Below are 26,148 nucleotides of genomic sequence, written 5' to 3'. Positions count from 1 at the left end.
TTTAAGCAGAAAGGAATTATTTCATTTACTATTATTATTAAATGATAGTGTGGGAGTGTTTTCATGCAGTAATTCCTTCCCAGTGTTCTCAGGAAGTTTATATTTTCAAAATCACAAAACCTAAGAAAAATTAACTGAGAAATTGGGGAAACATAAAAAGTCTTCAAAATATATTTTCTGAATGCAAAGACTTGTAGAGGCTCAAGTATTAAATAAAGCATATCAGTATCATAACAATAGCATATTTGCCCAGCAATTCTGAGCACACAGGGACATCAAGCCAGGTGACTTGTTATTCTTTTCTTCAGCCCTGCGAGGGGGAAAACTCTTCCTGGTCTTCTCCTGTGAGAAATGTGCACATTAAAATTTCTACTTGCTTTAATTAGTTTTCTTTCAAATGTTATAAATCTGATATAAGATTAGGACCTAGATCAGTCATCCCAGAGAGTTTGTGGAAACAGTTGGACTTAAGCTGTGAAAAAAATATAAAATTTGAGTCTGAGTATCCAAGATGGCCTGTGGGTCAAACATACTAAGCCTGACTCCAGAGGTGTTCTACCCACCTGGAATTCTTAGGGAGGAAAAGTCCTATGAGCTGGTGTATGGGAACTCATAGGTTCTTACAGCCAGTTTTGTCAGGGTGTGAATCTGCTATAGCAATGGTCTCAGTCTTTGCGTTGGATTTAATCCGTGAATAACTATGATGGAAGCTAGAGGTAATTAAATATAGGTCAAAAAGTGAACTTGGAAAATGAAATTAATGTACCCAAAATTCCACACTTAATTCTTATTTGTCTATGTAAAATATGTTTATGCCCAACATCCTCTGAATGCACTGATCTCTCAGTATAAAATTCCTCCACCAAAATGGATTTCCTACAATATGGCTCATTCCTGAACACACTTCCTCATTCATCTTGGGCTGTAAACTATAAATGTTCTTCAGATAGAGTAAAAATTTGAAAAGAAAGCCAAGGAAAATCAAAATAATGTCACTGCCTGCCCAACATCCCCCAATCCTCTGCTCCTCAGATCACTAAGGTCACAAAGGAATATAGTAACAGAAACAGAACATGAATGCAAGTCTACTCACTACAGATCAAGAGCTTGGATATTCTTCTTCTGAGATTTGGAAAAGTATTGGCATTGCCTCAGGATATCAAAGAAATCTGGCTGCTTCTAAATGAGCAATGATATGACCCCCATCCAACCCAAAACTTGTCCACATTATTATTCAGACCAGTAGACTGGTTTTCGAACTCAATTTTAATTTTGCAAAAAATTTTTTGTGCTACAGATAACAAGTAAGCTGAAACAAAGGGGAGATAAAATAAAGATATCCTGATTGATTGCATAGGCCCTGCCCTTAAGCCTCACTTACACTTTCTCTCAGCAGTCCCAAATGCCTAGTATTCTTAGGGTTCCACAGGAAAAATATTCTAAATATTGAACAAGAAAACAGTATTTAATGGCTTAGGAGGATTTAGAGATTAATGTGAAACTATCTCACAAGGTTTTCCACTGGAAAATGTGGGTGCAGTGTTTTTGGGTTTTTCTGTTTTTCTTTTTTCACAACAGACAGATTTATTAATTTTGAAAGATTTAATGAAGGGTTTCCCATGAAATAATTTTATGTAAAAAACGTGAACATAAAAAGACATATAACACCCAATTCCAATACTGCAATAAATACAAAATATGAAAGATATTGTTCAAAATGTTCAAAGTGACAGTCTCCTAGGATGAGAGTAATAGGTGATCTCTTTCTTTTCCTCATACTACTCTCCTAGATCTTGTAAATTTTCCGTAATGAACATACAATAATTTTGAAATGCTATATGTCATTATAAAAATTTTTAAATAATATATGAAAGTAAAAAGGTAAAAATAATCAAGATTCCAGCGTAATCCTCAAGTTTCAGTAATGTGTTCACAATCCAATACCTTTTCCATTCACTTGGTAAAGAACCTTCTGTTAAATAGATGTTTTACTGCCTCCTTCACATCCTTGTTTCTGAGACTGTAGATTAAAGGATTCATCATGGGAGTCATCACTCCATAGAACATGGATATAAGTTTGTCAGTGGCATCCATGTCATCTGAATTAAGAGTCTGTTTAGACTTGGGCTTCATGTACATGAAGAGAATGGTTCCATAGAATATTATCACCACAGTCAGGTGGGCTGAGCAGGTGGAGAAGGCTTTGCTTCTCCCCTCAGAAGTACGGATCTTGAGGATGCTGGAAATGATTAATGAGTAAGAGATGACAATCAAGAGCAGGGGCATCAATGTGAACAATGTCGTGGCCACAAGCATGATGAACTCATTGCCTGAGATGTCAGCACAGGCCATCTTCATGACAGCCAGAATTTCACAGGCAAAATTATTGATGACATTATTCCTGCAGAAGGTCAATTGTACCACAAATGCAGTTTGTACTGCAGAGTTGACAACTCCTGCAAACCAGGAGCCAGCTGCCATGGGCACATAGGAATTCTTACTCATGATGACAGAATATCTCAGAGGTTTGCAGATAGCCACATACCGGTCAAAGGCCATCATGCTCAGGAGCACACACTCTGTTGTCCCCATGGCCAAGCCGAAGAACATCTGCACTGCACAGCCAGAGAATGAGATGGTCTTTCTTTCGGAGAGGAACCTCATCAGTGTGGAGGGAATGGAGGTGGTGGTGTAGCAGATGTCCAAGAACGAGAGGTTCCCCAGGAAGAAGTACATGGGGGTGTGAAGGTGGGGGTCCAGGATGCTGATTAAAATAAGGGTGCCATTGCCCAGAAGGATGACCACATACATTATTAAGAGGAGCACAAAAAAGAGTAGCTCAAGCCTTGGGTAATCAGCAAGCCCCTTTAAAAAGAATTCTACCAGAATCGTTTGGTTTTCCCATTCCATTTTACTTGCTGTCTTCTACCTGTAAGAATTCAAAGAATTAAATAATAATAATAATAATAATAATAATAATAATTTCTTTACCATGGTAAGTCTGAGTTCACGAATGCACACATATAAAAATTTGCCATGAACCCAGTAAGAAGAATGAAAAAGAAAATAGGGGAGGGGAAGAAAAGAAAAGGTAAAGGAGTGAAGAAGGAAACAATACAGGAAGAGAAGAATGAGGGAGAAGATTTGCATTGATCACTCTTTTTGGGCCAGCAACTTTGTGAGGTTTTTTCATATATTACTTCAATTAAATCCCACAATTATTATCATTTTAAAGATAGCAAACTTATCTAAGTTAAACTAAGAGGGTTCAAGCCTAAAGTCATACAATTAATATGTAGCAAAGCCTACGTTCCAACTCAAGCCTGCTTGTGGTCCATAATGATCTGAGATGTTTTTATGAACTATAAAAGCAACAGTGAATGCATTATATCAGAGATTTGGTTAAATTATAAAGACAGCCTAGCTCGCAGGTCAGGAAGACTCAGCAGTAACCCATTGCATATCAAAACATCTTAAAGAAGTGTGTCAATCTGATGGGAAAATGGTCAGCAATAAACCCAACAAGTGTTTATTGAATGCCTGATTGCCCCAAAACTGGGTGCAATTCATGTAAAGCCCAATAATCTGAACTCTTCTTGTTACAATGCAAATTTTTTTTTGGTTGGAGATAAGAGTAATATTTTAATGTTATTTTAAAAGTTATCATACAGTAAAACATACAGTAAAATTGATTTTGTCTCTTTTAGTGCATAGTTCTATGAATTTTAAAACATGTATAGATTCATGCAACTATCACCATAATCAGGACACAGAACTCTTCTATCACTCTAAAAACTCCCTTATGCTATCCCTTTATAGCCACCCCTTTCACCCACTCATAAATCCTGGCAAAGAATAACATGATTTTTATCCCTATAGTTTTACCTTTTCCAGAATGTTATATAAACGGAATCACATGAACCATTGGTGTCTGGCTTCTTTGGTTTAGCATAAAGTCTCTGAGATTCATCTAAGTTGTTACTGCTGAGTACTATTCCATTGTATGAATGCACTATAGTTTGCTTATCTAATCACCTGTTGAGAGACATTTGGGTTCTTTGAAGTTTTTGGCAATTATGAATAGAGCTGTTATAAATACGCCCAAATTTTTGTGTGAACATAAGGTTTCATTTTTCTAGGGTAAATATTCAGGCGTGCCATACTGGATGATATCAAACATGAATATTTAAGTTTATAAGAAACTGCCAGGAGTGATGTCAGCATCATGGGAGAGTGAATTCTCCTGGTAATCTTTCCTCTCCACCATACAACAAAAAAGATATTAATACTCCAACAGAGGACATCCAAGCACAACACAAAAGACATCTGAGAGACCCATGCAGCCATACGACAGAGGGTGGAGAGGCTGGAGCACCCCTCAGAGGAGGTGGAATGGGGTAAAATAAAACTTTGCTCCCTCCCCAAAAGACTGCGCTTCAGGTCTGCACACGGCCTCCAAGAGGGAAGGAAGAAGGAGGGATGTTCAATGGCAGGAACATCAAATATCCCCAAGAGCCTTGCAAACTAGAGGGAAGCTCTCTACTGGAGTGAAAGCTATCGCAGGAGGTGACCTCATCAAGTCAACACCCCAAGAGAGCAGATATTAACAGCAGGGTGCGAAAACTCTGAGACCACGCAGAAGAAAGTACCCCTACCCCCTACTGGCCCAGTGCCAGCTCCAGTGCCTGGGATCTTGGCAGAACAAAGAGGGCTCAGAATATGCAGCTCTTGATCCCCAGCCAGTGGTGATCGGCGGTAACTGTGACCAAATAATATCACAATACACAAAAACAGAGCCATGCCCTATAGCAGTATCAAAAATTATATTCAATCTCCAGACCAGAGAAAAAATGAAAAGTACCCAGAAATCAGTCCTGAGGAAACAGGAATATGTAATCTAAATGACAGAGAATTCAGAATAGCTATCATCAAAAAACTCAACAAGTTAAAAGAGAATGTAGAGAAACAATTCAATGAGTTGAGGAGATACTTCACAAAAGAGATTGAAACTATAAAGAAGAATCAATCAGAAAAATTGCAGATGAAAGACACAATGGATGAGATAAAACAAAATATGGATTCCCTGAATGCTTGAGCAGACATCACAGGGGAGTGAATCAGCATAATTGAGGATAGACATGTTGAAATGCTCCAGGTAGAGGAGGAGAGAGAACTAAGATGAAAAAGAAATAACAAAAGTCTCTGAGAAATATCCAACTCAATTAGGAAATGCAACATTAGAATTATGGGTATTCAAGAGGGAGAAGAGGAGAATGGAACAGAAAACTTGTTCAAAGAAATAACGGCAGAGAACTTCCCAAACCTGGTGAAGAAGATGGAAATCCATGTGGAAGAGGCTATCAGATCTCCTACACATGTCAATGTAGAAAGACCGACTGCAAGGCATATAGTAGTGAAACCGGCAAAAGTGAATGACGAAAAAAAAAAAAACACTAAGGGCAGCAAGCCAGAAGAAAATAACTCACAAAGGAATCTCTATCAGGATTTCAGTGAATTTCTCTGCAGAAACCTTAGAGGCTAGGAAATACTAGAATGACATATTCAAAGCTTTGAAGGATAAAAGCTTTCAGCCAAGAATACCCTATCCAGTGAAAATATCCTTCAGATATGATGAATAAAAACTTTCCCAGATAAATAAAAGCTAAGGGAGTTCGTAGCCATGAGACAGCCCTACAAGAAATCCTCAAGAAGGCCCTAATACCTGAACAAAAAAGGGAGAAAGGGGTTACAAAGCATAGAGTAAGGAGATAAATAGGTAGAAAAAAACCAGAAAATTGTAGCTACACTTCAGAACAGGTTAGCAAATACTCAAGTATAGCATTAAGGATAAAGGGAAGGAAAACACCAAAAACAAAGATAATCTTGTCATTTTAACCACAAACTCACAACACAAGATGGAATAAGATGTGAGAAAAACAACTTAGAAGGGAAAAAGGAAAGGGACTGAATCGGTTTAGTCTAAGGAAATAAGAGGCCATCAGAAAATGGACTATCTACAAGATTTTGAATACAAATCTCATGGTAACCACTAAACAAAAAAGCAGAACAGAGACACAAATAATAAATAAGGAGAAAACAAAGAAACACAACATAAAAAACTAAATAACTCAATTGGTAGGCCAAAATACATAGGACAAGAAAAAAGGAAATGCAGGAGAACCTGAAAATGAGTGATAAAATGGCAGCATTAAGGCCTCATATATCAATAATCACCCTAAACATAAATGGATTGAATTCTCCAATAAAAAGACACAGAGTAGCGAGATGAATTAAAGAACAAGACCCAACAATATGCTGCCTCCAGAAAACACATCTCAACTCCAATGACAAAGAGAACTCAAGAATACAATTCCATTTACAGTCTCAACAAAAAGAATAAAATATCTAAGAATAAATTTGACCAAGGAGGTGAAGGACTTATACAATGAAAACTAAAAGGCATTATTGAAAGAGATAGATGATGACATAAAGATATGAAAATAGATTCCATGCACATGGATTGGAAGAATAAACATAGTTAAAATGTCCATACTACCCAAAGCAATCTATAGATTCAATGCAATCCCAATCAGAATCCCAATGAATTCTTCACAGAAATAGAACAAAGAATCCTAAAATTCATATAGGGCAACAAAGACCCCAAATTGCTAAAGCAATCCTGAGAAAAAAGAACAAAGCTGGAGGCATCACAATCCCTGACTTCAAAATGTACTACAAAGCCATAGTAATCAAAACAGCATGGTACTGGTACAAAAACAGGCACATAGATCAATGGAACAGAATTGAAAGCCCAGAAATAAAACCCTACATCTATGGACAGCTAATCTTTGACAAAGGTGCCAAGAACGTACAATGGAGAAAAGATAGTCTCTTCAATAAATGGTGTTGGGAAATGTGGACAACCACTTGCAAAAGAATGAAAGTAAATCATTATCTCATGCCATACACAAAAATAAACTCAAAATATATTAGACTTGAAGATAAGTCCTGAAACCGTAAAAGTCCTGGATGATAATAGAGGTGGTACACTCTTTGACGTTGAACTTAAAAAGACCTTTTCGAATACTGCGTCTTCTCAGACAAGGGAAATAATAAAAATAAACAAGTGGGACTTCATCAGACTAAAGAGCTTCTGCAAGGCAAAAGAAACTAGGATCAAACCAAAAAGACAACCCATCAACTGGGAGAAAATATTTGTAAATCATATATCTGACAAGGGGTTAATCTCCAGAATATACAAGGAACTCACACAAGTGAACACAACAAAAAAAAAAAAACAGCCTGATCAAAAAATGGGCAGAGGATATGAACAGATGTTTTTCCAAATAAGATATACAGATGGCTAATAAACACATGAAAAGATGTTCAACATCCCTAATCATCAGGCAAACGCAAATCAAAACTACACTAAGATACTACCTTACACCTTTTAAAATGGCTATAATGACTAAGACTAAAAATGAAAAATGTTGGAGAGGGTGTGGAGAAAAGGGAACCCTCACACTGCTGGTGGGAATGCCAATTGGTGCAGCCACTATGGAAAACAGTATGGAGAGTCCTCAAAAAACTAAAAATAGAACTACCATACGACCCAGCTATCCCACTACCGGGTATCTACCCAAACAACTTGAAATCAACTATCCAAAGTAACATATGTCCCCTTATGTTCATTGTAGCACTATTCACAATAGCCAAGACATGGAAACAATTCAAGTGCCCATCGACTGATGATTGGATAAAGAAGATGTGGTATATACATACAATGGAATACTACCCAGCCATAAAAATGACAAAATCATCCCATTTGCAAGAACATGGATGGACCTGGAGGGAATTATGCTAAGCGAAATAAGCCAGACTGAGAAAGACAAACACCATATGATTTCACTCATATGTGGAATATGAACAAACACACGGACTAAGAAAACAGTTCAGTGGTTACCAAGGGAAGGGGGCTGGGGGATGGACACAAGGGGTTGAAGGGGAGCACTTGTGTGGTGCTGGACAAGAAATAATGTACATCTGAAATTTCACAATGATGTAAACTATTATGAACTCAATAAAAAAAAAAAAAAAGAAACTGCCAGTTATCCAGAGTGGCTGTATCATTTTTACATTCTAACCAGAATTATATGAGAGTTCTAGTTGCTTCCTATTTTGATCAACACTTGTTATTGTCAGTATATATATATTTTACCCATTCTAATAGGTATGTAGTGATATTTCATTATGATTTTAATTTGCATTTCTCTAATGACTAATGTTGGGCTTGTTTTGGTTTTGGTTTTTTTGCCATCCTTCCATTCTCTTTTGTAAAGTGTCATTCATGTCTTTCGTTCATTTTTAATTTTGTTGTTTTCTATCTTGTTGAGTTTTGATAGTTCTTTATTCTGGCTATGAATCATTTATTACATATATGGTTTGTACATATTGTCTACAAATCTATGACTTGTCTTCTCATTCTTCTAATTCAAACACATTTAATTGCCATTTTAATTGGTTGTTGCTTAAGTCCAATTGAAGGGCACACACAGAAAGACTATAACCAAAAAGACATCTTCCAATAGGGCAGTTCCATTTTGTTGGCATACAGCTTTTTGTAGAATTCTCTTATAATCCTTTGTATTTCTGTGGTATCGTTGTTATTTCTCCTCTTTCATTTCTAATGTTATTCATCTGAGCTTTCTCTCTTTTTTCCTTTGTTAGTCTGGCTAGGGGTTTCTCAGTTTTGTTTATCTTCTCAAAGAACCAGCTGTTTGTTTCACTGATCATTTCTACTGCCTTTTTTTGTTTCAATTGCACTTATTTATGCTCTGAGTTTTAGTATTTTTCTCCTTCTGCTGACTTTGGGCTCTGTTTGTTCTTCTTTTTCTAATTCAGTTACGTGTAGTTTGAGATTGCTTATTCGGTATTTTTCTTGTTTGTTAAGGTGAGCCTGTATTTTGATGAATTTCCCTCTCAGTACCACTTTTGCTGCATCCCATATGAGTTAGTATGGTGTGTGTTTTCATTTTCATTTGTCTCCAGATATTTTTTGATTCTCCTTTAATTTCTTCAATGCTCCATTTGTTGTTCAATAGCATGTTGTTTAGTCTCCACATCTTTGTCCCTTTCTCAGTTTTTTTCTTGTAATTAATTTCTAGCTTCATGGTATTGTAATTGGAAAAGATCCTTGTTATTATTTCAATCTTCTTAAATTTATTGAGGCTTGTCTTGTTTCCCACCATATGATCTATCCTTGAGAATGTTCCATGCACACTTGAGAAGAATGTGCATTCTGCTGTTTTGGGATGGAGTGTTCTATATACGTCTATTAAGTCCAATTGGTCTAGATTTTCATTTAATTCCACTGTTTCCTTGTTGATTTTCTGTCTGGATGATCTATACATTGATTTGAGTGGAGTGTTGACATCTCCTACTATTATTGTGTTATCGTTAATATCTTCTTTTAGGTTTGTTAATAGTTGCTTCACGTACTTTGGTGCTCCTGTGTTGGGTGCACAGATATTTATAAGTGTTATATCTTCTTGATGGAGTGTCCCTTTAATCATTATATACTGCCCCTCTTTGTCTCTCTTTGCCTTTCTTATCTTGAAGTCTACTTTGTCTGACATAAGTATTGCAACACCTGCTTTCTTTGGTTTGCCATTAACTTGGAGTATCATTTTCCTCACTTCACTCTATTCCTCAGGGAAATAGCCACTACCATCACACAGGGAGCAGAAACAGTAGGTTTTGCATCCAAAGACCTTGCCTCATAAAGTCTCAGACCATTCCTTTTCATTTTTCCTCAGAAATAGCACCTCCTCCAACACACACATACAAGAACACACACACAAATTTCTAGTGATACCCTTGTTCCTAGACACAGAATCCATTGAAAGTGCTCTAATTCATTCACAAAACAAACAGGCACTTAACATGTAGACCAGTTCTCCTTACTGAGGAAACTTGGTGCAAATTTTAGGTCTGAATTGGACCTGTTTCAACCAGTTTCTAATTATATCTGCTTTTGGCCACTATCAGGGTACTTCATCTTTCATCCTATTTTGCCCTTATTTCAATCAATTCCACCTTTTATACTTTGGGATTGTTTTATACACTAAAGATGCAGGCTTCTTTTACTGTGAGTCCTAGATGCACCTTCATAATGCTAGGTGATAAATAAAGGCACCCAAATTCCAATTGCCTGGTAAATGATGACTGAGAACAAATTTCACTCTGCAAGCTCACTTTGTCTTTTGGAAAGAACATGCAATTTTTTGTATGAAATCGAGATTTTTACTGACAGGTAGATATGTTTTAGAGTTAATGTTTCTATAAAAAGTTTCTATAAACAAAAGAAAACTTCTAGCATGAAGTCACAGGATCTTAAAAATATTACAACACAATAAATACAACTACAACCTCCCAAGACCTAACCACAGAGAGGAGCAGGCATCTATCAAGTTTGGAGGGCAACATGCTTTGAGATGGCCTTCATAATCAACAGGGAAACTCAAAACACCACCCAGGAAGAGGGCTAGGGTCCCGCATCCATGTCCCCTCTGTTAACAAGACCAGTTACTAGCTATGTGACCTTGGGAAATTTACTTAACTTTTGTGTTTCATTATCCTCACCTATAACATGGGGATTTTAACAGCATGATTGCAGTGCTATTGGGAGAATAATGCATGTAAATGCAAGTAAAGCACTTAGCATATGATAAGCACTATTTTGGCTTCCTTCATTTTCCACTGGCATGTGTGTTTTCAAGTTCATTTATGTTTCTATCCCCAGTTTCACACTCCTACAAGAGTACCTTTAAATTTATATCCATCAGACCTGTTTAGGTATCTGGTCTCTTCAAACCCAACTAACGTACTAATTTCCATCATATCCATGATATGACATGTATGCATGTTTTACCAAACTCTACTCACTTTGTAATGAAGTGTTATACCACTATAGCAAAGGCCAATGCCATTGAAAACAAGGAACTCACAGAATGACATTTTTATTTTATTTTATTTAGATTGGCACCTGTTGCCAATCTTCTTTCTTTCTTTCTTTTTTTCTCCCCAAAGCTCCCCAGTACATAGTTGTATATTCTGGTTGCAGGTCCTTATAGTTGTGGCATGTGGGACGCCACCTCAGCTTGGCCTGATGAGCAGTGCCAGGTCTGCGCCCAGGATCCGAACTGACAAAACCCCAGGCCGCCAAAGCAGAGAGCATGAACTTAACCATTCAGCCATGGGGAGGCCCCCTCTTCTTTCTTTCTTTTTCTTTTTTTTTTTTTTTAACAGATTGACATTTTTAAAGAAAGACTATTTAAATTCATTTTCTAAAAGTTAAATGAGTGTGTGTGTATATGTGTCTCACAAATATTATGTCTAAAATTACCATAAAACTGCATTACCAACAACAAAAATTAAGTGCTTAAAACAATTTCCAAAATATGCATGCAAACATAACTGTGAAAGTCAAAATTATTTCCCATTAGCTAAGGACTCACTGCTTTTCTTTTCCTTTTGACATAATTCAAGAACAAGCAATAAAGTTTTCCAAATAGCACCCCAGTGAGAGGCTCCAGGACAGGGACTGTCTTTCTGCTCATAAACTAGCACTAGACAAGAATTTTCTAAACTGAACCAAAGAAAATTGAATTTGTGGGTGAGGTAAACTGCCACAGAATCAGAACTTTGGTGACACCAACCTACTTTACATTCTGGATCAAGAGTGCAAACCTGCTGCCTATTATACAGCAACCTCAGTTGACCAGTGAGAAACGACACCATGCAAGCACTTATGCTGAACCAAGGACCAGGAAACTATATTCTGACTAAATGAATCTTTATTCCCAGTAAGATAAATTCTAGACCTAAATATCCATCTTTTTGGAATATTCAAATTACTCTTTTTGTCATATTTTTTCATTTTTCTCCATTTTCTTACTATATTCAAGAAAATTCCCTTAGAATTTTTTAATTCCCATTCTCTATAGACTGTCTACAGTAAGAAATATTCTATCCTCAAAACATATGGCTTATTTCAACTCAGTTCATGGACTGACATCTCGTTGGATTTGCGTCACTAGTATGTTTTCAACAATTACCTGTAAATGGAAGGTGGACTCACCTCCTAGGGTGCAACACACAGCAGATTGTTTTGCCTTGATCTTCTATTTGTAGACTATTGTACAAAATTTTCCATGAGGATGATGAATCTCTGAAGGCATTACCACTGAAGAGCCATAATGTCACAGGACTTATTGTCTGAAAAACATTGATGACAAAAGTACTATTTCAAAATTGTCTTGAAACCTTCTATGCATTACAGCCAAATATGATTGATTACAAAGAGAGTGTATTTTGGTTCTGCTAGTTCAAAAGTAAGAGGAAAATGAATATTTGAGAATATGGAAGGTTTCATTTGCCCTTCAAACCCACGTGGAAAGTTTGCCCCATGTGAAGACTCAGGAAATTCTCTAAAGAATCTTCTCCAGGCTAAAGAAGGCAATTTAAATATTTCTTGCTCTCAGGGACTTATGCAGTTTTCTAAGCCATAACTTTAAATTGCTTTCAGAATTTCAGAACTTTTGAAAACTTCAAGAAAAATACCCTAAAGACTTAATTATATTAGATCTATTACTGTATTTCAAATAACCAATCAAAAGTCTGGAGGATGTGTCTCATCCCATTCTCAATCTATTATCACACACTGCTAGAATCCTTAATCCAAACATATTCTAATGGCTTTGTCCAGACCTTTGTTAATCCTACCATGTCTTATTGATAATGCAGTAGAAAGACCTCATTTAGCCACATTAACTCTTGGTTATTAATAATAAAAATAAGAATAAAAACTTATAAAGTTTTAAGCATTGTTATAAGAACTGTATATATATATCAGTTATTTAATTCATTTTTCTTAAATTAGTGAGTGAAGAAAAAAGAATTTTATTTAACCTAAAAATTATCACATTTGGTTCTAAACTCAGAATTTACATGAGCTTATGTGAATAGGAGTGGCATTTTGAAATTCACAACAAATTCAGAAATTTTGAAACTGTACAATGAAAACCAAGAAGACATCAAGCTATTCAGTTTTCTTATTGTAACTCTAAAACCTAATTTGTAATCCAGTCTCACTCTATACTGTAGGCATCTCAAAAGAATTCACCTAAATAGATATTCCCATTTCTCAGATTAATTGGCATAAAAATCACCAACCATCTAATTTAAGCAATTGGGAGGTAATAGTGAATATATATACTTCAGGTACTCTGAGGCACCTTCTTCTGCAGGCAAAGCTCTCCTTTCCTTGATGTGCTACACCCACGTAGTGAACACAATTTGTTCATCACAAAACCTCTGACCTAGGTAAAACAAACTTTGATTAAAGGTCTGAAGATAATGGGGAAAAATCACAACACAGAAGAAGAAGCAAGTTAAAACCGGGTGTCCAACATCATTGTTTCTGAAGTTCATTGACCTGATCACAAAGAATTGCTTCCTGAACATCTTCTTAGGTCCTGCTCTGCCACCATGTGGCTAAGCTTCCTTCTCAAGAACAGAGCTCTTTAACCCATTTCTGACTTTCTTCTCCCCAAGTCACTAGGGGTCCTCAAAAGTCCTATATCCAACATTACCTACATGAAGCACCCAAATAAGTCACATGAGAACAATGTTTCAACCAAACGAAATTATTCTTTTACAATTTTTTTGGCAGAGAAGTTTGTTACTATTTTTTTAACCTATCGCACTAAAGCTGGGACATGGGTCATAATTTTATAAAACCAAAGGCTCATTAAAGTGCCCCAAATGAAAAAATTCTTTAAAAACTATAGTTATCTCTTCTGTCATCACCTAGGATATGGAAAACATCCAAATTGGTATGTGGTGCAACTCAGCCTCAATGTAATCTCTAGACTGAAAAAATTGCTAAACTATTTACATTGAGATTTTACATATTTTTTCTACTGTGAGAAATGGCATTTTACCTGATTCATACCTTCCCTAAAAAATCTTCAGTATAGACTCCAGATTATTGATGCTTGCTCAAAGCCTCTATCAGAGTTTGACTGGCAGACTAAGAACAGGTTGATTATGGTTCTGTAGTAAATCCAATTCCAGCCTTGAGCAGTGCTGAATAGGAGTGGATCTTGGCCTATCCATCTCTTCCTGCTTTCTTTGTAAGCCTGTACAGTTTGGCACAGCTTGGATTGGATAAGAGTCCTCCTTTCCAGAGCCAGCAGGATTCTAAACTTCCTTCTATGCTGACTAAACGGCCTGACCATTGTTTCCTCAAGGGGGCAGCATAACATGTGGGCAAATGACTATCACAAGCAAGTCCTATACCATCTCCACAGCCATTCTTTGAAAATACTAAGGATATATTTTGCAGCTGGGGTAGAATATCATGAGAATGCAGAGCTGTTTTTAAAAGGACATTCTGTGATTTATTTGCTTAAACAGGAAGGTTATTTGCTAATATTTACTCTTTAATTTTAATATTTAATACTTAATTTACTCTTTAAAATTGAAGACATTTACTCCATGCTCTTTGGTGCACAAACCAGGTACTTTAACTGACCCCAAATTCCTTCTTTAAAAAAACATTGGCCCTAACTGCAAATTCAACAAGTGGAGGAGGAAGGACTTTCATATGGACAGCCTATGTGCAATTTGGTTGCTTGTATATCTAAAATCTAAAGAACATGAAACTGTTTGCAATAAACTACACAGAAGTCTCACTTCCAGGTTTCACCAGAATATTGTTTCACATTGTCTACTATCCACTTACTATTCTACACACAATTGAAGTACCAATGATGCTCTCCAAGATATTGGAGAGAGATGATCTGAGAGGACTTGCTACTCATGTGTGTTCTGTAGAAAACCAGCATCATCCAGTAACATGTTAATAAATGCAGATCTCAGGACCCACTTCAGCTGCACTCAATCAGAATCTGTATTTTTCAAGATTCCCCCAGGGTTCATATACATACTAAAGTTTGAGAGACACTCCACTAGATCAGTGGCTTTCATCCTTGGTTGCACATTAAAATCATCTGGAGAGCATTATGAAAAAAAAAAAAAGGTTGCCTGATTCCCACCCTTTTGCCGACTTATACAGGTTTTGGGTAATAATAAAGTGTAGTAGAAAATACATGGGATTTAAAGTCATAAGAATCAGATTAGAATGGAAGCTTGTTCACTTGCTATGATTTTATATAAATTTCTTCTCTCTAGATTTCATTTTCTTCACAGAATTATAATGATAGTAAAATAAGTAATTTTCATGAACACATTTTTAAACTGTAAAATCCTGCAAATGATATTGTTAGTGAATATCATAGTGTAACATCAAATAAATCTTTGCTGAAAACAATAAAGCATGTTCTCTCCAAAATATTTTTTAAAGTAGAGTTTGGGTAGCAACTGCATTAGAAATAACAGATGTTTGTTAAAAATGCAAATCATCCTTTCCTGCCCCAGATCTTTCACATTACAGCCTCAGAAAGTGGAATACAGAAGCCTGCATTTTTAAGTTACCAGTGCGGCTCAGCTGCTTTATGGGCTAGGAGGGGAATCCCGTGAGCTAATCTCGCTGCCGTTCCCACTTCTCCAGCTAGTGCTCGCAGAGTTGTTGGACATCCTACCCCAGCTACCGCTTATTTTATATAATTTGAGACCCCTCATTTAACTCATATGCTGTTTCTTTTTTGAGGCTTATTCCAAGTATGAAAAAGGAAAACGGAAAGGACCAATTGGACAACCAAAATTGAGTTCGTTCTGAGAGATCTTTCTGAGTACCAAGGAACTGACAAAAGTCCTTTTTGTCATGTGCTTAGTGATGGTCATCCTCCTGGGGATCAGCACCTTGGTCATCTTAACCCTTCTGGAATCCCGCCTCCACATGCCTGTGTACTTCTTTTTTGATAGCCTCTCCTTCCTGGACACCTGGTACACATCCTCTTTTGTTCCCTCTATGCTGACAAACTTCCTATCATAAAAAAACTTGATCAGGGCCGGTCTGGTGGTGCAGCAGTTAAGTTCGCATGCTCTGCTTCTGAGGCCTGGGATTCATCAGCTCGGATCCTGGATGTGGACCTATGCACTGCTTATTAAGCCATGCTGTGGCAGGCATCCCACATATAAAGGAGAGGAAGATGGAAGTGAATGTTAGCTCTGGGCTAATCTTCCTAAAAAAAAAAAAAAAAAGAAAGAAAAAAAAACTAGCTCATTCACAGGTTGCATTATATAAATGTCTATCTCTTTATGTAATGGGGTCCATAGAGTGTGTGTTCCTGAGAGTGACGGCATATGGCTTCTACATGGCCATCAGCAAATCTCTGAGATAGCCCATCATTATAAACAAAGTACTTTGTGTGTATGTTTGTGTGTATATGGTAACTATCTCACTGGGATTAGGCTTTCTCAATGGGCTGGCACAAAATTTACTCACATTATGAGTGTTCTTTTATGGGAGAAATATTATTAATCATATTTTATGAAATGTTGACTTTAATGAAGCTGGCCTGCACAGATATTTTCTTGAACAAGAGTATAATAATGTTGGGTAATCTAATAATTTCATTTGCTCCATTATGCTAATTCCTGTTTCCTATATTTTCCTCATCTATTCTGTACTGAGAATCAATTCAGTGGAAGGAAGAAAAAAGGCCTTTTGCATCTGCTTGGCCCACAGAACAGTGGTGATTGTGTCTTATGTGACAATCCTCTTTACATACATGAAGCTAAAGTCCAAAGACAGGGCTTCAGAGAAACTGATTATCCTGTTCTTTGGGGTCATCGCCCCCATGCTCAATCCTATCATCTATAGGCTGAGGAACAAGGAGGTGTTTGAGGCTAGGAGAAAATTAACAAGTAGATTGGTTCTGTAGGAAATGATAAGAAACTGACATCTTTGAGTTCATCCTTTGAATTTACAAAAGAAGCTCACATATTTTGAGATAAGAGTTTTAAATATAGACAGTACAAAAGAAAGTCACATGCAGAACCACCGAATTTCAGAGTTAGAAAGAGATTTCAAGATCAATTGTCTAATAGTATCACTTTCTGAAAATGACTGTGATTTCACAAAAATTAGGACTAAGTAGTCTAAGAAATGCAAGTAAACTTATAGGAGCAAGACAAAAAATATTTGAAATTAAGCCTTTCCAAGGAAAGCCAACACATACAGGTACTTAACAAATAAAACATATATTTTTTAGTACCCTTTATTCGAAATAGTTTTGAAATATTTATTTATGCTTCGTTTTTTTAAATTTTACCCAGAGACTTTATCTGGCCTCAACCTACATTTCCAGCTACATATTATACCTTTTTGATTCCTGCCCATGTTGCTCCCATTCTCTTTGCACATACCGTGCTCCACTCATTACTTAGTTACCCAATTATTTCATGTTCTTTCTCACCTAAGGACAACAGCACATGCTATTTCCTCTGCATTGTCACATTTCTCCTTCCGCTCTAGTGAGATCTTAGCAATAACAGAAGAAATAGGTCAAGTGCTAAATCCTCTGTAAAGCCTTCCAATGCCCCTTTGAGTTAGTTACCCTCTCCTCTATGCTTCCCTGACCCTTACCTACCACAGCAATTTTTCTTTTATGCTATAACCATTTGTAGGCTTGCAAAATCTCCCCAATGGCAGAACTATGGCTCACTGTTCTCTGTATGAAGTCCAATACCAAGTTAACTAAAAATAGTGGCAATCATTAACTGTTGAATTAATTAATTGAAATGGAATAACAATAGTAAAAACACAAGTCCGAGTATCTGAAACACCACACAGGGAAATAAGAAAAATGGACTTCATATATTATTTTATCCCCCAAACTACAATTCCAAATACTTCTGTAAAACAGCAACTAATCTTTAAATGTAGGGGAAAATAGGGGAGGATAAATGACTGAATAAAATATACTGAAGAGGTCAGAAAAATTTCCCCTTTGAGTATCTATTGAGTTGTAATACATAGTGGTGCTTCTGAAGATATCATCGCCCCTCTGATTTTATATTTCTGCCCCAATTCTGCACAATAAACTCATATTTTATTTTTAAGAATGTTTTTTAAATTACCTCCACATATATGGTGGTGATTTCTGAAGAATGTTGTCAAAATACCTTGGAAGAGAAATATTTTTGTTGTTGTTTTGTTTTGTTTTTGCCACAAAGGAAATTCAGTTTGCAGCACAAATGAAAAGACCCTGATTCAAAATCAAAATTCAGAATCAAAATTTTACTTCTCCTTCAGATAAATGGCAACATCATTAATAGATAACCTTTCTTTCACTTTTTAAGAATTTCTCACAGTTCTTCTTGTCCTCCTGAAATACCTCTTGATATTGAACTTATTCCTCAAACATAGTCTAAAATTAATATGTATAGGAAATATAGACAGACAATGGATTTAAGTCTTGGCTGCCATTTATGACCTGTGTAACCTTTATACGAGCCTAAATGTTCTCACTGACCTTACAAAGCCATCTAGAACTAACCCTTGAGAACAGGGAAAATGCTATTTCCAGCATTGAATCCCCGCCCCTAACAGGCACAGACCCTAATAGTCTTAAATAAATGAGAGAAGTAATTAACACAAAAATGAAGGCAACACTTACACTAACACTATCGATCATCATTAATTAATGAAAATAATTTTAAAAGATAATGTATATATGACACCTAGCACAATACATAGTGTATATTATGCATTAATTAAATAACACTGCCTTATCCACCCACTGCCTTCCTCATTTGCTCTCTGGTTCTTGAAAACAAGGACATTAAGCAAGAATTCCTGGGGGCCAGACCTGTGGCATAGTCGTTGAGTTCAGTGCACTCTGCTTCAGTGGCCTAGGTTCACAGGTTTGGATCCCAGGTGTGGACCTACACCACTCATCAGCCACACTGTGGTGGCAACCTACATATAAAAAGTGGAGGAAGACTGGCACAGATGTCAGCTCAGGGCTAATCTTCCTCAGCAAAAAAAAAAAAGAATTCCTGAGTGTCTACATCTGAATGAGACTATGAGGGACAATCATATGTTGTACTTTCCAACAGCATTAATTAATGAAAAGGAACTTAAAAGTAGCATATACACGTGACAAAGTTACCTAGCACATTTTATGTAGATATTATGCATGACTTAAATATTATTTCTCATCCCATCACTTATCTTCCTCATTTGTTTGCTGAGTTCTGTAAAATAAGGTAGTTAATCATGGATTCCTAAATGGTTATATTTGAATAAAGCACAACAAGGAGGGAGAGTTAGAAGGAAGTGATCAAAGAGGATGATGTGGCTAAAGGATGTGAACTCTGGAGGTCAGCCTTCATTTTAACTGGTGAAGGAAGGAACAGACGAGAAGTAGACTAGGGGTGAAAAGAGACTAAAAAGCCAGATGGAAAAAAGGAAGATAATAAAATGTAATGAGCCCCTCCTATGAGCCAGCTGCTTTCACATAATGCCACATTTAACCCTTAATAGGATAATAATATATTAAAGTCTGACTATTGAGTTATTCCATATTATTTAACTCTTTGTTATGCTGAAATCTGGCCTCAGGAAGATTTCAAATTCCTTGTTCCTTGTGGCATATTTTCCATCCCAAATATCACCTTTACTTTGTTTTTGAGGTATATTAGGAAACAACATACATATGATCAGTTAATGAATCAGGAAGGAGGCTATGACAAAGAAAGGAAGAGGTACAAACATTCTAATCATAAAATATGAAGGGGAGACTTCTAATTTCTGCTGCTGAATACGCTCCCTACCAGACTCAGGCATCTCAGAGATGCCTACAGAGATACTACAAACATTGTACAACATACAAAAAAAAAAAAACACACTTGGAAGGAGTGATATTTTGATGTGAGTTTCACATTTTTATAGCTATAGGCTGAACTAGGCACTGCATGGAGTAGCAAAAAGTGGATAGCAGACTGGCAGTCTTTCTGGACAAACCAGCAGAGTTTTGGGAAAAAATAGCCACTGTAAAGTAAGGAGGGAACTCCAGAAAGGGGAGATACAGAAGAGGAACATCAAATTCTATGTAAAAATCTTGGCCCAATTCTTGATTGATCCCTGTGCCATGTATACACAGCCCAGCTAAAGATAAAAAAAAATCTTGAAGTAGGAAATGAACTATTAACAAAAAGATCAAGTTTGCAGTTTGAGTCAAATCAAGTCCATCTTAAAACCAAAAGATCAAAACTATTCAGAGGAATTTAATGGAATTCAGAGTCTCCACAATATCACATTCACAATGTCTAGGATACAATCAAAATTACTAAAATATAAGGAATCATGAATATGTGACCCACTTTCAAGATAAAAAGGCAATCAATGGAAAACAACCCTGAGATAGCGCAAATGTTAGAATCAGCAGAAGATATGATAAAGCAACTATTATAACTACTTAAATTAAGTGAAAGAGAATATGCTCACAGGGAAAGAAAAGATACCAAATCTCAATGAAGAAATAAAAACTACAAAAAAATGGAAATTCTAAAACTGAAAAGTAAAATATCAGAAATTTAAAAATTCACTGAATGAGTTCAGCAACAGAAGGAAGATGATAAAGAATCAAGCACCTCGAGACAAAATCAGAACATCTAAAACACATTTCATTGGTGTACCAGAAAGAAAGGAAGGAAATAATAAAGATAACAGCAGAAATCAATGAAATATAAAACAGGCAAAATCCTCAACAAAATATTAGCAAAGCAAATTTAACAATACATTAAAAAAATGATACATTATGATCAAGTGGGATTTATTCCAGGGTTGCAAGGATGGTTCAATATGTGCAAATCAATCAACATGATATACCAAATTAACAAAATGAAGGACAAACTCATATGATCATCGCAATAGATACAGAAAAAGCATTTGACAAAATTCAACATGCATTCCTGATAAAAACTTTCAACAAACTGAGTATAGAGAGAACTTACTTCAACATAAGAAAAGCCATATATGACAAGCCCGCAGCTAACATCATAATCAATGGTGAAAAATTGAGCTTTTCCTCCAAGATCAGGAAGAAGACAAGGATGTTCATTCTCACCACTTTTATTCAACATAGTACTGAAAGTCTTAGAGCAATTAGGCAAGAAAAAGAAACAAAAGGTGAGCCAGTCCAGTGGCATAGTGGTTAAGTTCTCATGCTCCATTTCGCAGCTTGGGGTTCACAGTTTCAGATCCTGGATGCGGACCTATATGTCGCTCATCAAGCCATGCTGTGGCAGCATCCCACATACAAAATAGAGGAAGATTGGCACAGATGTTAGCTCAAGGCTAATATTCCTCAAGCATAAAACAAGAAGATTGGCAATGGATGTTAGCTCAGGGCCTATCTTTCTCACAAAAATACAAATAAATAAATAAAAATCATTCAAATTAGAAAGGAGAAGTACTACTGTCTCTATTTGCAGATAACATGATAGTACATATAGAAAACCCTAAAGACTCTACAAAAAAAACCTGTTAGAACTAATAAATGAATTTAGTAAAGTTGCAAGCTACAAAATCAGTCACATTTCTATACACTAACAATGAATTATGACTACAAAGAGAAATTAAGTAAACAATCCCATTTACAATTGCATCAAAAAGAATAAAATACCCAGGAATAAATTTAACCAAGATGGTGAAAGACTGGTACACTAAAAACTATAAGACACAGATGAAGGAAATTGAAGACACAGGGCCTGGCCCCGTGGCACAGCGGTTAAGTTCACATGTTCTGCTTTGGCGGCCCAGGGTTCACCAGTTCAGATCCTGAGTGTGGACCTAGGTACCGCTTGTGAAGCCATGCTGTGGCAGCTGTCCCACATATAAAGTAGAGGAAGATAGGCATGTATGTTAGCTCAGGGTTAATCTTCCTCAAAAAAAAAAAGAAAAGAAAAAGAAGAAATTGAAGACACAAATAAATGTAAAGATATTCTGTGTTCATGGATTGAAAGAATTAATATTGTTGAAATGTCCATACTACCCCAAGCAATCTACAGATTCAATGCAATCCTTATCAAAATTTCAATGGTAGTTTTCACTGAAATAGAAAAAAAATCCTAAAATTTGTATGAAACCACAAAAGAACCCAAATAGTTAGAGCAATCCTGAGAAAGAAGGTTTTTTTTAAGTCCATTTAAAATAGCATCAAAAATATTAAAGAATAAATAATTTACTTGGGAATAAGACCTCTACACAAAAACTACAAAACTTTCTGGGAGAAATTAAAGACCAAAATAAATGGATAGCTATACTATATTGATGAACTTACTTAGCATTGTTAAATTAATGCTCCCCAAATTTAACTTCAGAATCAACATAATCCCCAGCACCTTTTTCTGTAGAAATTGATAAGCTGATCCTAAATTTTTTACTGAAAGAACTTGACTTTCCCACAAACATCTTTTATTTATTTACTTTTTTTTGAGGAAGATTAGCCCTGAGCAAATATCTGCCACCAATCCTCCTCTTTTTTCTGAGGGAGATTGGCCCTGAGCTAACATCTGTGTCCATCTTCCTCTACTTTATACATGGGATGCCTGCCACAGCATGGCTTGACAAGTGGTGCATATGTCCGCAACCAGGATCTGAACTGGTGAACCCCAGGACACCAAAGCTGACCATCCAAACTTAACCACTGCATCACCAAGCCAGCCCCTCTTTTTTTTTAATAGCTTCCCCCCCCTTTTTTTTTTTTGAGGAAGATTGGCCCTGAGCTAACATCTGTTGCCAATCTTCCTATTTTCTTTTCTCCCCAAAGCCCCAGTACATAGTTGTATGTCATAATTTTAAGTCCTTCTAGTTCTTCTCTGTGGGATGCCACCTCAGCATGGCTTGATGAGAGGTGTTAGGTGTGCGCCCAGGATGTGAACCAGTGAACGCCAAGCCACTGAAGCAGAGTGCACAAACTTAACCACTATGCCAGTGGGCCAGCCCCCAAGAAACATCTTCATGAGATTATATTTATGTTCTGTTCTATTTGTTTTGACCAAAAGAATCTTTTGGAGGATGGAGCATGGAAGGAAAAAGTCTAGACACAGCAATGCATCTCTAAGAATGTATAAACATTTCATTAGCGCCTCACCAGGAAAGAAACCCTTAGACTCCACCAATTTTCCAGCCTGGTAGAAATTGAGCAACACTATTACTAAGCAACTCTATGCTGTGACAAAGGCCACAATAATACTCATCATCCAGACCAGGACTGCTTTTAGTTTTATAATAGGTTTTATCACAACGTATAATTGTTTTATTTCAGTTTACCCCATTTCTGCCATTGGATGGAACAGTACTCAAGAGCAAGATGCAAAGCCTATTTGTCTTTACTTTTCCATTCCTTAGTAAAACGCATTGATTTTCCACACCCCGGGCTTTGGGTCTTTGAGTGAAAAACTATGTCTTAAGCACCACTTCTGAATGTTTTTCTTCCTCTAAAAAGTATCATAAACTCTTCCAAGTAGCACATAAAATCAAATTATGTCTGGTACATGCACAAATTCATTTCTTCTATTTAGTAGGAGCAAAGCTTTCACTTTCTCAACAGAAGCATTTTTGTCTGTAACTTTATTTTCAATTGTGTTATCTTTTCATTCACCCTAGCATGATAAATGCATCTCTTCACTGTTATATTCCATATTCAGTTTAATCAGCCAATTTTCAATAAATCAATCAACTAAGCAATAAGGATTATATTTATTGAGCTCTTATAATAAACTTAAATGCACTTATAGAAAATATGGTGCATTATCAGAGTATAGTGGGACACAGAAGAAATAAAGGATCTCATCCCTGCTTTTGAGAAACTAATAAATAAAATCATAATTTAATGATATTTCCCATTTTTCTAGTACTTTTAAGCTTTCAAACATTTTCACATAAAGAACTTCATTGGATAGTCACCTCACATTGACCAAGTGATCCACCCAAGTTGGATTTCAACAATTATGAAACTGAGATTCAGAAAATGAGTGAATTCAGAGATTGTCCAAGTCCATACGATTTGATTCCAGGTCTCTTTGCAATGTTCTTTACATTGTCATATGTGAATATATTTGTGAGCATAAATTAATATATGCAGAGCAATGTGAATACTGAACAGTTGAGGGGAAAATACTATAGAGTGTAGGGATTAGTCAGTGACATAAAAACATACTTTATGGGGGCCAGCCTGGTGGCGCAGCAGTTCGGTTTGCGTATTCCGCTTCGGCAGCCCAGGGTTGGCTGGTTCAGATCCCAGGTGCGGACCTAAGCACCACTTGTCAAGCCATGCTGTGGCAGGCATCTCACACATAAAGTAGAGGAAGCGGGGCATGAATGTTAGCTGTTAGCTCAGGGCCAGTCTTACTCAGCAAAAAGAAAAAAAAGAAGAAGAAGAGGATTGGCAGCAGATGTTAGCTCAGGGCTAATCTTCCCCCCCCAAAAAAATAATAAAATAAAAAATAATTTTTTAAAAAACATACTTTAAGCACCTGGTAAAGCTTAACCCCAAGTTTAAAAGGAAGGAACAGAAACATAAGGAAAGAATGAAGGAGGAAGTTTGTATTCAGGAGTCACAATGGCTCTCTACACCACTGAAGAATTTAAAGAATACTATCCTCAAACAACATGGAGCAAAACAGACATCAGTGCATGATTAGAGGCATTTTTCCCTCAGACTTAGGAGCTTAGAAGATCTTCCACTAAGGAAAAAGGACCGCAAGCCCTAGGAAAGATGCAGAATTGAATACATATAGTCAGTACTGTATATCAGAGCCAATTCTGGTAAAGCCTGAAAGATTTCCTAAACCTGTGAGATGTTCCCATTCATGTTACTTTCTTTTTCTTCTCTGTTGCCTTTATTAATTAAAATAAAACTTTAAGCCAAAGGATCATGAAATTTATTTGAGAAACTTTATTCTACAACCAATCAGGAAGGGAATAGAAATTCCAAGGAACTGGGTAGCTCCCGATACTCTGAAGCCTACAGGAAAAAGGACGAGGTAGGGGCTAGTGGCGGCCCAAGGAACGTGACACAGTCCTGGGAGTGTATCAGCAAGAGATATACCACTTTATCTTCCCCACTGCCAAACTGATCTTTCTAAAACACCAACCCATGGGGCTGGCCCTGTGACTGAGTGGTTAAGTCTGCATGCTCCACTTCGGTGGCCCTGGGTTTCGCCGGTTCGAATCCTGGGCGCAGACATAGCACCACTCATCAGGCCATGCTGAGACAGCGTCCCCCATAGCACAACCAGAGGCACATCACAACTGGAATATACAACTATGTATTGGGGGACTTTGGGGAGAAGAATTAAAAAAACTAAAAAGACTGGCAACAGTTGTTAGCTCAGGTGCCAATCTTTAAAAAATAAATAAAACACCAACCCAGAAGCATCAATCTCTTTCTTATAACTCTTACTGGATTCTATTGCCCACCTCAGTGGTTTTAAAACTTTTCCTAACAGGAAACTTTTTTCCAAATAAAGTATTATATGGAACCCTGGTCTCAGAGATCTGACTTCTTGGAATGTGTTTCTCTGTGTGGTAGCCCTTTTGCACCCTCCTGGGCTCCAGAGAACAGAAGCTGATCATCTCAAACCTATAGACGTACTGACTTCTTATCCTAGCATCTGAAGCCCTCACAATTTGGCTCCAAGCTGCCTTTCCAATCTTCTCCCCTGCCATTACCCCCAACGACACATCCAAGTTCCAACAAATTTTAACTCTTAGTGGTTGTTCATATCTTGCCACATGCCGCATTCTCTGTCTGAAAAATTCTTCCACACGAGACCACTAGGAGAACTGTTTTTCCCAGCTCAGCCAAGTAGAAATAGCCCTTTCCTTTCCTGGGAAATTTCACATATTCCTCCATAACAGCACTTAACGCACTGCATTGTAATTGTGATCCACTTAAGTCTGTGACCCACTTAAGTTAACCAATCTTATGGCCAATCTCAGCATGGTGAGACTGCAAAAGAAATGGAATCCATCACCAAATGTCTTAAAGTATACTACATATCTTTATGGAGATTTTCAAGAGTGACCGAGGAAAAGTCACAGAACACCAGCATCAAAGCTGGCCATTTACTTATTTGTTCCCTTTTCTCTAATCTACTTTTGTGTTA

The 26,148-nt window shown here is 36.8% G+C and overlaps 1 protein-coding gene across 1 annotated transcript; it reads right to left on the bottom strand.

Annotated features, from left to right (window-relative positions):
- Positions 1-1,840: 1,840 nt before the first annotated feature.
- Positions 1,841-12,274, bottom strand: LOC139039668 (olfactory receptor 13C9). Its single transcript, XM_070519102.1, has 2 exons — positions 12,140-12,274; positions 1,841-2,929 (listed from the first exon to the last, which is right to left on the bottom strand). Exon 2 carries the CDS (start codon positions 2,908-2,910, stop codon positions 1,954-1,956), a length of 957 nt encoding a protein of 318 aa, XP_070375203.1. The 5' UTR covers positions 2,911-2,929; positions 12,140-12,274; the 3' UTR covers positions 1,841-1,953.
- Between the last annotated feature and the right edge of the window lie 13,874 nt (positions 12,275-26,148).

The sequence above is a fragment of the Equus asinus genome, chromosome 10 (genome assembly GCF_041296235.1).
Source record: "Equus asinus isolate D_3611 breed Donkey chromosome 10, EquAss-T2T_v2, whole genome shotgun sequence".
NCBI lineage: Eukaryota > Metazoa > Chordata > Mammalia > Perissodactyla > Equidae > Equus > Equus asinus.
This window is presented reverse-complemented; position numbering and strand designations above follow the sequence as displayed.